This window comes from Crocuta crocuta, unplaced genomic scaffold (genome assembly GCF_008692635.1).
Source record: "Crocuta crocuta isolate KB4526 unplaced genomic scaffold, BGI_CrCroc_1.0 scaffold127, whole genome shotgun sequence".
Classification (NCBI taxonomy): Eukaryota; Metazoa; Chordata; class Mammalia; order Carnivora; family Hyaenidae; genus Crocuta; species Crocuta crocuta.
Genome location: NW_027532008.1, coordinates 10,742,025 through 10,753,257, shown reverse-complemented (window position 1 = coordinate 10,753,257; position 11,233 = coordinate 10,742,025). Strand labels below are relative to the sequence as shown.

Sequence of the window (11,233 nt, the reverse complement as noted above, 5' to 3'; positions counted from 1 at the left end):
AGAGCTGCCCCCAGGGTGCCCATCTCTGCAGACTTGCAGGACATGTCCCCCATGGTGCTGAGCTGCGACGGCCCGGACAGCCTCTTCGACAGCCACAAGCTGGTCTTGGATGTGCCGTTTTCCGATTCCAAAAGAGTAGGGGTCTTCTGTGCCAGGGGTGAGTGGTCTGCTGGGGGCGCTCTCCTCCCTGCTCCACTTGTTCTGTGCTTCCCAAGCTCTTTTCTTCTCTTATCCACATCCCCACTACCTTCCAGCATCTTCCACAACTCTCTCTGCTGCTGACCAACAGCCTCTCCAGCAGTTCACAGCGTGTTACCTAAGGAGGAGGTTCGGAAATGGGTCCCATTTTACAGAGGGGGCCAACTGAGGCTCAGACGAGCGAACCCACTATCTCCAGGTCACACAGCCAGCTGGGGATGGAGCAGGCATTCAAACCCAGGCCTCTGAACCGCCCAAGCCCCTCCTCTGTCTACTGCCCACCCCCTCCTCTGGTCAGTCGGCTTGGCATGAGCCCTTGACTTACCAGCAGCTCTGTGCAGGCTGGGCGAGGAAGGAGGGGGAACTGGCGAAGCTGAGGCCCAGGCCCGGCCTCAGAACCCGGCTGTTCTGCTGGAGATGTTAGTAATCAAAGTCTGTGGCTTAAAAAATATGTGTACACCTACCCTTAACCCTGAGCTGCCTTTACGCATTCTTATAAACAGCAAGAGGCCTCTCCTCTTCCCTTGCCTCTTCCTCCTCACCGTCCTCTGTTCAAACTGACCCAGAACTCGTCGTTCTGGCTACACGAGCCTGGCAGGAGCCAGAATGTTCCTCCTCATGCCCCACTGCTGGAAGCTTAGGCAGACACCCCGCTTGGAAACACTGTGATCAGAATGTAAGCAAAATCTCAATCAGATAACTGCTCCTGCTGTGGATAATGCCGGGGGGACATTTCCCAGCCACCCTCAGGGGGATAGAGGGGGCAGGACAGAAGTACTGAGGGTCAGGCGCTTTGAAAAATAAATGAAGGTGGGGGCGCCTGGGCGGCTCGGTGGTTAAGCGTCCGGCTTTGGCTCAGGTCACGGTCTCGCGGTTTTTGGATTCGAGCCCCGCGTCGGGCTCTGTGCTGACAGCTCTGAGCCTGGAGCTGCTTCCGATTCTGTGTCTCCCTCTCTCTCTGCCCCTCCCTCACTCGCTTCCCCCTTCCTCCCAACAAATGAATAAACATTAAAAAAATTAAAAGTAAATAAATAGATGAAGGTGAAATTCACGTAACGTAAGATGAACCGTTTGAAAGTGGGTACTTCGGTGGCACTGAGCGCATCGTCACTACTGTGCGAACACCGCCTTCATCTAGTTCCAAGACAGTGGCGTCACCCCCAAGTAACACCTCATGCTTCTCAGCTGTCACCCCCCGGCCCCTGCCCCCAGTCCTGGGCAGCCACTGACCCGCTGCCTGTCCCCGTGGATCTACCAGCGTTGGACAGTGTGTGGCCTTTTGTGTCTGGCTTTTCACTCAACAGAGTATTTTCAAGGTTCTCCCACATCGTAGAAGGGGTCTGCACCTCCTTCCTTTTTCTTCACTTTTTGTGCCGGCTGCTTTTATCTCTGTATCTGACGTACAGCTTACACGGCCCCACGAGATGCAGTTAGCCCATTTTGCAGATGAGGAACTGAGGCTCAGAGAGGTTGAGTCACGGAGCCAAGGTCATACAGCTTGCGTGTGGCAGAGCTCGGGAGGGGCGGCCGAGTAGATCTTACGGGGAGGTGGCTCGCCCTGGCTTGCTGGCCTCCTGGCCTCTGCTTCCCTTCCTCCCGTCCTCTGTCCCAGCGCGGCTCCCGACTCTGGCTCCCCTAGGTGGGCATTCCCTCGAGGACTACAAGCAGGTGCTGGGGCCTCAGCGTCTGTCCTACGAAGTAGAGCGGCAGCCAGGGGAGCGGCAGATCAGCTTCTTTGTGGAGGGACTCGCCTTCCCCGATGCTGACTTCTCGGGGCTCGTCTCCCTCAGCGTCAGCCTGGTGGACATGGGGGTAGGTAGCGTGTTGGCGGCCGGGCTGGGGGCGGGGGGATCTCGAGGCCGGATGGGGCTCCCCGCAGGGCCCACTCAGTCCTCATTTTGCCCCCAGACCCTGCCTGAGGTGCCCCTCTTCACAGACACCGTGGTCTTCCGCGTGGCCCCCTGGATCATGACCCCCAACACCCAGCCCCCCCTGGAGCTGTATGTGTGCAGGTGAGGCCTCCCCCCTCCTTCTAGCTACCATCTCTGGACCCACAGAGACAGACCAGGAGTCCGTGTCCAGGGCTGGGCCCTCACTCACTGGAAGGATTCACTAAGGGCACCCGTGGGCGCAGGCTGGGTATGGGAGAGCAGCAGGCAGGCTCGGGCTGGTCAGTTAAGGCCCCAGCTGAGGTCACCGGCTCAAGCTTCAGCCCCCTGCCTCGACGCTGTCCGGCCCGTAGCAGCCCCAGCACAGTGTGGCTTTAGTCTGGGCACCGAGGCCAGGCCCCGTTCAGGCAGGCGTGCTGGCCTCAGTCTGGCCTGGGGGGCTGGGGGGCTGCGGGGAACACGGGACCCGGCCGCCGAATCTGCCTTGAGCCCTGGCCCAGCCTGGGACCCGCGTCCTTCTGCCGTGGCCCAGAATCCTCATCAGGCCCCTTGAAGGACAGGTGGGCCTTGATGGGGGAGGCCCCTGGGGCCCCTGCGTCTGCGGCCAGACCAGTGGCAAGGGCACAGCTGACGTGGAGCGTAAGTCACAAGGCCGGGATGGTGGAGAGAAACAGGTGTGTCCACAGGTGCTCCCTTACCCACCCTGGTTCCTTTGTGTGGGCCAAGGGGCAGGAGTGGGGGGGCTCCCTGTCCCCTGGCAGTCACCTTAACCCGGTCCCCAGGCCACCTCCTCCATGGCGGCCCCTCCCCCCCACTTTGGTGGCCTGCCTTTGGGCTCCACCCACCTGGGCTTGCCCCTCCCCCTGCGCCTTCCACCTGATATGATCCGGGGACATCATCTCTCTTCTCTGGGGGGGGCTGTGTTTGAACCCCTAAACCCAGTTTAGGCCACATGGGGCCCAGCCCAGACTGGGCCAAGGCCACGGTTAGAGGTCACCATCACGTTCCCCTCCCCCTGTGCTTTGCAGTGTGGTAGACTCTCATGGCTCAAATAAGAAATTTCTGGAAGACATGTCTGACCTCGCGTTGAAAGCCAGCTGTAAGCTGATCGTCTGCCCTTGGATCGAAAATAGAAATGACCGCTGGATCCAGGTGGGTGTGGGAGCAGGCCTGGGGGCCCCGTCCTTCACCCTGACTCTGGGAGGTGAGGCCTGCACAGCCTCAGTCTCCCTAGAGAAGCCAGGACTTGTCAGGGCAGAGGGCGCGGGGTGGGTAGGGGGGCGAGGCACAGGTGGCTTCGGAAACGCCGCCCCACTGCCTGTGTCACTCCAGGCTCCCCCGTTTCCCCCAGATGCTCGGGTCCCAGACAGAGGCCTCTCCCAGCTGGGGTCCTGGGAAGCCTCACCTCCACCCCTGGCCCCTGTGCCCCCAGTGCTTGGGGAAGATCCGTGGCACTGCCCTGGGCCGGGTCTGGAGTGGGGATCACCGTGTCAGGAAAACCATGCCGGGGGCACCGCTGTGATGGCCTCCTCTCCCCTCCTAGGACGAGATGGAGTTTGGCTACACCGTGGCCCCTCACAAGTCCTTCCCGGTGGTCTTTGACTCTCCCCGAAACAGAGGCCTGAAGGATTTCCCCTACAAGCGGATCCTGGTGTGTGGCACGGGGCAGCGTGGGGGTCCCTCGGGCGGCTCTGTAACAGGACCTGTCACCACGGGACCCTATAATCAGTCTTCCCTGATCCTGGTCCTTTCAAGGGGCAGAAGGACACAGGTGGTGGGGAAATGGGGAGTCCGTGGGGGCATTGGGACAGAATATGCAAATGAGATGCAAACAACATGCAAATCCTCCCTGTTCTGGGCGGGGCAGGCCAGCAAAGTTGTCCTGGGGGGCCCTTCTCCCCCAAGGGGGAGTCAACAGAAGGGTCAGCCCTGGGGACACCAAACTGCCTTATGGGGGAAATGCACCGTTAGTGGGCCCTCATCACTCTTGCTTTTACCAGGTGGGGCCTCTCTGTGGGTAACAAATGTTTTCTGAGCACCTACTGCGTGCCGGGCCCCATGCTGCCTCCTATGCACAGGGTGGGGACAAAAGTAGCCCCAGCAACCGTGTGCTGGGTTCCAGGCATGCGGCCCTGGCTTTACATGGTCACTCATCAATCCAGAGTCCTGTGGATAGCTGCTGTCTTTATCCCCTCTTTCCTGAGACTCAGAGAGGTTAAGTAACTGACCCCCAGGCCACACAGCTAGTGGCACCGAGAGGCAAAACCAGAAGGGCTGTCTCCACAGCCCTATCGCTAGGCTGACCTGCCTCTCGAGGTGGTCCTAAGGCTTGCAGCTCACCATCTCTGCCTGTTTACCGCCTCCCACACCCCCACCGGCAGCACAATGCCTGTGTTAGGGTGGGGGCAGGGAGGGGGCGCCCGGGTGCCGTGGGCGCACAGAGCAAGGGCATGTACCTCAGCCTGGAGGGGCCAGGGACCCATCCCAGCGCAAGTAATAACGAGCCCTGTGGGATGAGTCTGCATCAACCAAGGGCTTGACCCCAAGCCCAGACTTGACCTGGCTGGGTATCGGTCACTGATCTCTGCCCTCATCTTTTTTTTAATGTTTATTTATTTTCGAGAGAGACAGAGACAGAGAGCAAGCAGGGGAGGGTCAGAGAGAGAGAGGGAGACACAGAATCCAAAGAAGGCTCAGAGCCTGACACGGGGCTCGAACTCACGAGCCTCAAGATCATGACCTGAGCCGAAGTTGGATGCTTAACTGACTGAGCCACCAGCCTCCCCTAGAATCTTGCCAGGTTTCCACCTGGCTTTCTTCTTTGACCTACGCGTTCTTCAGAGGCGTGTTGCCTGATCTCTCAGCGTCTGGGGATTTTCTAGTCATCCCTTTGTGGACTTGGACTTGAATCTCACCCCCCACCCCCTGCCAAGAGCTGTCGCCTCCTGTCCTAACTGACCCCTCCTTCTGGGGCTGGGGGCTTGCTGGTCCTCCCCTAGGGTCCCGACTTTGGGTATGTAACCCGGGAGATCAAGTTCGCGGGCGCCTCCAGCCTTGACTCTTTCGGCAACCTGGACGTCAGCCCGCCCGTCACGGTGGGCGGCAAGGAGTACCCGCTGGGCCGGATCCTCATCGGCGGCAGCTTCCCCAGGTGAGGGGCCCTGGCGGGGGCGGGGGCGTGGGCACCGTCGCACCTCCAGGTCTCCAGTCCCAGAGGTGGCCTTAACTGCCCCGCTCAGTCCTGGAGTCAAAGACTCACAGTCACGGGATATTAGATTGAAAAGGTCATAGAATCTTTGGAGAAAACTCACCAGCTGGCGACCCCCAGCCTACGGGCCCGCCTGGCATTTCGTGAGCTTAATTAGTCCCCACCTCCGTGTGTATGGGGGGGCCTTCTGTAAAAACCCAGACCTTCTGCTTCTTTAGAAACACCGGGGTTCTGGGGACGTGTCATGCCATCTGGCACAGAGGCAGGAGATGGACAGGTTGACCTCTCCCAGCAGGAGGTCAAAATAGCTGCTGTTCCAGCAATAGCTTAAAAAGCCCGGGGGGCACCATGTGGCTCCCGGTGAATGAGTGGCTGGTCAGGACACCGGGGTGACAGGTGNGCCCTCACTGACTATCTAGAGCAGCCAGGCGGTCACAGGAAAGCCACCCAGCCTCAAGCGCCGACCCTGGCGGCCTCAGGGCTCCCGATCAGGTGAGGCGAGGTTCCCTGGCACCAACCCCGGGCACGTAGCTGGGTGCCCGGGGCCACAGTCGGCTACAGCAGGAGGAGTGTTCACCTTGCTGGTGACTCAGGCTCAGGTGCTACTCTGTGATCTGATCCGATCCTGCCCACAGCCCTGGACGTGGGAGGCCGTTGGGGCCTCCGGGTGGGCTGCGGGGAGGGACCCAGGAGGAAGGGGCAGGCGCTCTGGGGCACGCCTGGACTCGGGTTCAAGTGCTGACTCTGCTGTATGCTAGCCGTGTGGTTTTGGGCATACCGCTTAAGCAGTGCTTACTAGAGTGCCTGGCACACAGTAGGCGTTCAACTAATTCATTTAAAGCTATTTTTTTCATGCCTATGTGCCAGGCACTCCTGAAGATATTAGAGATGGATATACATCAGTGCACAGCAGATACGTTGTGAAATGAACACATTATTTTACAGTCCATGCCTCAGTTTCCTCATCTGTGTAATGGGTCTATTACTAATCTCTGGGCTGGCTACATAAACAGCACTAGTGGAAATAAAGAATTCATGTTAACCACTTAGGGATTGCTTAGCTGGGCCCCCAGCAGGGAGTCTGTTTTGAAGCAGGTTGGAACTTATTGGACAAAAGTTATCGATCATCTATTATGTGCCACGAACATAAGTGTTTTACCCAGGTTACCTCATTTAAGTCTTAGAACAGTCCTATGGGGTTGGGATAATTATTATTCCCATTTTACAGATGAGGAAGCTGAGGCTCAGAAAAGTGAAGTGAGTGCACTCGTTCATGCGTTCACTTGCCGATTCAGTAAATATTTACCGGGACTTCCCATATGGCAGGTCTGCAGACCTAAATAAAAGAAATATTCTAGAAGCTCCCAGGGTCAGAGCAGGGACTAGGGATGGGACAGTGGGGGCCTCCAGTGCAGCTGTGACCCAGTCCATTGACCATTGTGTTGAGAACACAGGAACAAGGTCCTTAGTAAACAGAAGGGGTCCTGAGGCTCAGAGAGGGACCGCTACTGCCTAAGACCACACAGCAAGTTAGTGGTAGAGTCAGAACCCAGGTCTCCTCCCTGGACTCCAGACAAACTTAACACTTGGTCCTGTCTTGGCTTCTTTCTGACTCGGCAGTGAACAAGTCATTCTACCAAGGAGAAACGGACAATAAACAAACCCAACAAATAAGTAGATAACATAGCCTGTTAGGGAAAGGAAGCCCTGGTGAGAAACCGACACTTAAACAAAGTCCTGAAGGAAGCGAGGGAGTCAAAGATGTGGGTATTTGGGAGGAAAATGTGCAAAGGAGTGGAAATGGCCAGTGCGAAGGCCCTGAGGCAGGAGTGTGGAAGAGACATTAGAGGAGCAACACAGAGTTCCTGGGGGCTGGAACAGAGTGAGCATGAGCAAGGAAGGGCCTGATGGGGGATGAGGTCAGAGAGCTGAGCAGTGCAGAGTTCAGATCGTGACCTGGGCCTGTTATTTGTATGTACATCATAGGGGAGTCATGGAGATTAAGCAAGACACTCAGTGCGAGGAGCCTCAGGCAGGCACACACTAGGTGCTAAATAAGTGTCTGGTCCATTTTCTGCTTGCTTGAGTTCTTCACACTCCGCTCCCCACATCTAAAAATCATCTTTGAGCAATTCTGCCCCCTAGTGGTGGCTTTGATGTGACTTGGAGAGCAGGGCTGACGCCTCCCAGGGCTTGGTCTGGTGCAGGGCGGGGTCTCCCCGCCCCCCCTTCCCTCCCCCAGCCTACAGGCTGCAGGCTGCAGAGCTCGGGCCCCTGCTCCTTCCATTGCGCGTTTCTGATGCCACTCTGTGCTCATGAGAAGCTTCTGGAGGCTAACGCTTCTCCACCATCTTGGCGTGTTTAAGAAATGTTTTTAGGGGCGCCTGGGTGGCTTAGTCGGTTAAGCGTCCGACTTTCGCTTGGGTCATGATCTCGCGGTTCGTGGGTTCGAGCCCCGCGTCGGGCTCTGTGCTGACTGCCAGCTCAGAGCCTGGAGCCTATTTCAGAGTCTGTGTCTCCCTCTCTCTCTGACCCTCCCCTGCTCACGCTGTCTCTCTCTCTCTCCTAGAAATAAATAAAAATATTAAAAAAAAAGAAATGTTTTTAAATTGCCAGCAGTGTATTTAACATAACAGAAATACAAGAAAAATATTTCCCACACTCCTATCTCCCAAGTCAAATCAGTGTTGTCATTTGTCACTGCTTGTCAGGTCTCCCTTCTAGTCATTGTCTGTAATAACTTTGAGTGATAGAGACAAGGGACTATACACAGCTGCTCAAAAGTATTTTTTTAAAGCATCTTTTAAAAAAGCCGTTCAAAAGCATATCATTCGCAATTGTTTTTTGAGCCTCTCTTATGTGAGAGGTGCCAGGGACACAGCAGTGAACAGAGACAAAATCCCAGCCCACCTGGAGCTTACATTCTGGTGGGATGCCAGGCAATAAAGGAGATCTCAAATATGCCAGATAGTACCAAATGCTCTAAAGAAAAATAAATCTGGGAAGGGGATTGAGAGATTGTTGTAATTTTCAAAGGGCTCGTAGAAAAAGAAGGTGACATTTGAGGCAGACCTGAAGAGAGGTGGAAGGGAGCCAGGAGAGGTGGGGAGCGGGCAACGATTCCCGGCACCGAGAATGGCATGTGCAAAGGCCCTGAGACAGGAATGTACCTGGTGTGTGCAAGGGGCAGCAGAAGGCCAGCATGGCCAGCACTGAGCACATGAAGAGGAGAGTGGACAGAGGAAAGTGATAGGCATGGGTAGGGGCAGTGCAGGCCGTGGTGAGGACTTTGCAGTGAGGGAAATGGGAGGGGTAGGAGGGTTTTGGCCGGAGGAGGGAGGTGACCCGACATATTTAAAACCCTCCATCAGGTTGGACCACAGGGGAGCAAGGGTGAAAGCAGAGAAACCAGGGGAAAGGGCAAGCCGCTAAGACTATTTAGAGGAGGAGGGGNTAAAAAAAAAAAGACTATTTAGAGGAGGGAGGTGTCTGAGCCAGACGGTGGCAGAGAGGAGGAGGGGAGGGCTGGGATTGTGTTCTGTTCTGTTCCGGGAGCTTGTCCACGATTCATCCTTAAGACAAGCAAACAAGGTCAAGGAATGTGATCCCTGTTTTTGTAAAACATATTGAAAAACGAAATCTCTGTACACGTGGATGTGTGTTTCCGCATGGTTACCTGTGCCGGGGACAGGTGGAAGGTACCCAGAGTGTGTAATACATTGTTCCCACTTTGGACAAGTCATCCCCTTGAGCTTTCTGGGCCTCTGCTGCCTCATCTGTGAAATGGGGACGTGGCCTTGCCTGAGGCAGGGTCAAACTCCGCACATGCGCAGGCAGCTTTTGGGAATGTCCCCTCCCACAGCTCGAGGACCCCAGCTCCTGGGACCTGCCCCCTGTCCTCCACCCCAGCCCCTCCCTCTGCTGGTAAAGGGTGGTTTGCACATGCCCAGAGCTCATTTCGGGAACTGCTGGGGGTGAGACAGACCGTGTTGAACACACCAGCGCTGGGTGGTGGTTCCCTTGCACACGAAATCAGCTGAGAAGCTGGTTGAAATGCAGATTCTGCAGCCTCGGACATGCCGTGTGCTCCAAGACGCTTAGATGTGGAGGGAGTTGGGACCCAGGGATCCTCCGTTTATTTTATTATTATTTTTTAAAGTTTATTTATTTAGGGACGCCTGGGTGGCTCAGCCGGTTAAGCGTCCGACTTGGGCTCAGGTCATGATCTCACGGTTCGTGGGTTCGAGCCCTGCGTCTGGCTCTGTGCTGACAGCTCAGAGCCTGGATCCTGCTTCAGATTCTGTCTCCTTCTCTCTGCCCCTCCCCTGCTCACACTCTTTCTCTCCTTCAAAAATAAATAAACATTTAAGAAATTAAAAAATAAGGTTTATTTATTTATTTAGAGGGAGAGAGCCAAAGAGAGAATCCCAAGCAGGCTCTACACCAGCAGTGGGGAGCCTGATGCAGGGCACGAGCAGTGAAATCATCACCTGAGCCAAAACCCAGTTGACGCTTAACTGAGCCACTCAGGCGCCGCAGGAACCCCCTCTTTAAACGAACCCCACTCCCTCCAGAGTCTGACGCCCAAGTGGTCCAGACCCCATACTCTGGGAAACACTGGGCTCAGGGAAGGGTTCTCCAGGTCCTGGTCACATTTTGACCCAGAGGCTGGGCATCCTGGGTAGAGAGTCAATCTCTCTGAGTCCCGGGCTGTGAGGTGAGGGTCTACAGTCCCCTTTGGCAAGTGGCGCTCTCTCATTTGACTCGTTTCAGTGGCAGGAGGAGGCTGGGAGGTGGGGACGGACTCTTGGGGACGATGGTCCGGATGGACAAGTGAGCTCCTGGGAGCACCTGGCGGCTGGGGCCGGGAAATGGGGACCAAACAGGCCCGTTCAGAGGGCTGTCATGAGGCTGGGACAGGGGTGGGATGCTCAGGACGTGCGTGCAGGGAGGCAGCAGTCAGCAGGCGCGAAGTGACCCTGCTCTCTCCCTCCCGGGCCAGGTCCGGTGGGAAGCGGATGGCCAAGGTGGTGCGGGACTTCCTCCAGGCCCAGCAGGTGCAAGCGCCCTTGGAGCTCTATTCCGATTGGCTCTCCGTGGGCCATGTGGACGAATTCCTGAGCTTTGTGCCCACCTCTGACCAAAAGGTGCGTCCCTTCTATCTGAGCCACCTCTGCCCCTCCCCAGCCTGATGGGATGGAACAGGGCAAAGCCATTTGACATCATCTCACCCCCGTGTCCATAGTCAGCTCAGAGCCCAGGCACCCTTGAAACCTGGTGGTGTTAATCAGAGAGGCCTTCCTGGAGGAGGTCAGAGCTCAGCTCAGGAGGGTCCTCATCGGCTCTACTACTCATACACTCATTCACACACTTGCCGGGCATTTGCTCTGATACAAACTGCTCAGCCTAGACCCAGGAATGATACGGATAATAACTGGTAAGACTTAGCACCTAGGATGTATATGTGTTTTAATTCATTTGATCCTCCAACACTTCCATGAGGTGGGTACTAGTCTCATTGAACCCATTTTATAGATGGGAAAACTGAGGCTCAGAAGGGCAGTTACTGGTAAGGTAAGACCCAAACCCAGACAGAGGGCTTGGGACCTGCGTCTTAACCACTCAGCACCACCACTTTGCAGAGAGGGGCCCAGCCCTCAGAGAGCAAGCAGCCTGGGAGGGGAGGCTTCCCAGTGACCAGTGATGAGTTCCCTGGATGACAAATGAGGAAGGGCACCCAGGCAGAGAGATTGTCTCGGACAAAGGCCTGGGGGTGTAAACCAGCTTGGAGGATTAGGAGACTTTGCTGAGAGAGCTTTGTGGCTGGTGGCTGGGCCTGAGGGGGAGAGGGGAGCCGCAGGTGTGGTCTGGCCTCTGAATCAGGCTCCTCCTGACTGTGGGGTCTCCTGCATCTGGGGGGGGGGGGGGGGGGGGGGGG

General features: G+C 56.5%; 1 protein-coding gene across 1 annotated transcript in view; it reads left to right on the top strand.

The window, feature by feature from the left end:
• LOC144241196 (protein-arginine deiminase type-1-like) overlaps nt 1–11,233 on the top strand; it is a 39,433-nt gene that overhangs the window by 22,450 nt on the left and 5,750 nt on the right. The window contains exons 6-12 of the mRNA XM_077775684.1: nt 32–157; nt 1,838–2,010; nt 2,107–2,210; nt 3,116–3,239; nt 3,631–3,738; nt 5,087–5,238; nt 10,298–10,442. Of these exons, the coding sequence (XP_077631810.1) occupies nt 32–157; nt 1,838–2,010; nt 2,107–2,210; nt 3,116–3,239; nt 3,631–3,738; nt 5,087–5,238; nt 10,298–10,442 (932 nt within the window). The remainder of the gene's footprint in view (nt 1–31; nt 158–1,837; nt 2,011–2,106; nt 2,211–3,115; nt 3,240–3,630; nt 3,739–5,086; nt 5,239–10,297; nt 10,443–11,233) is intronic.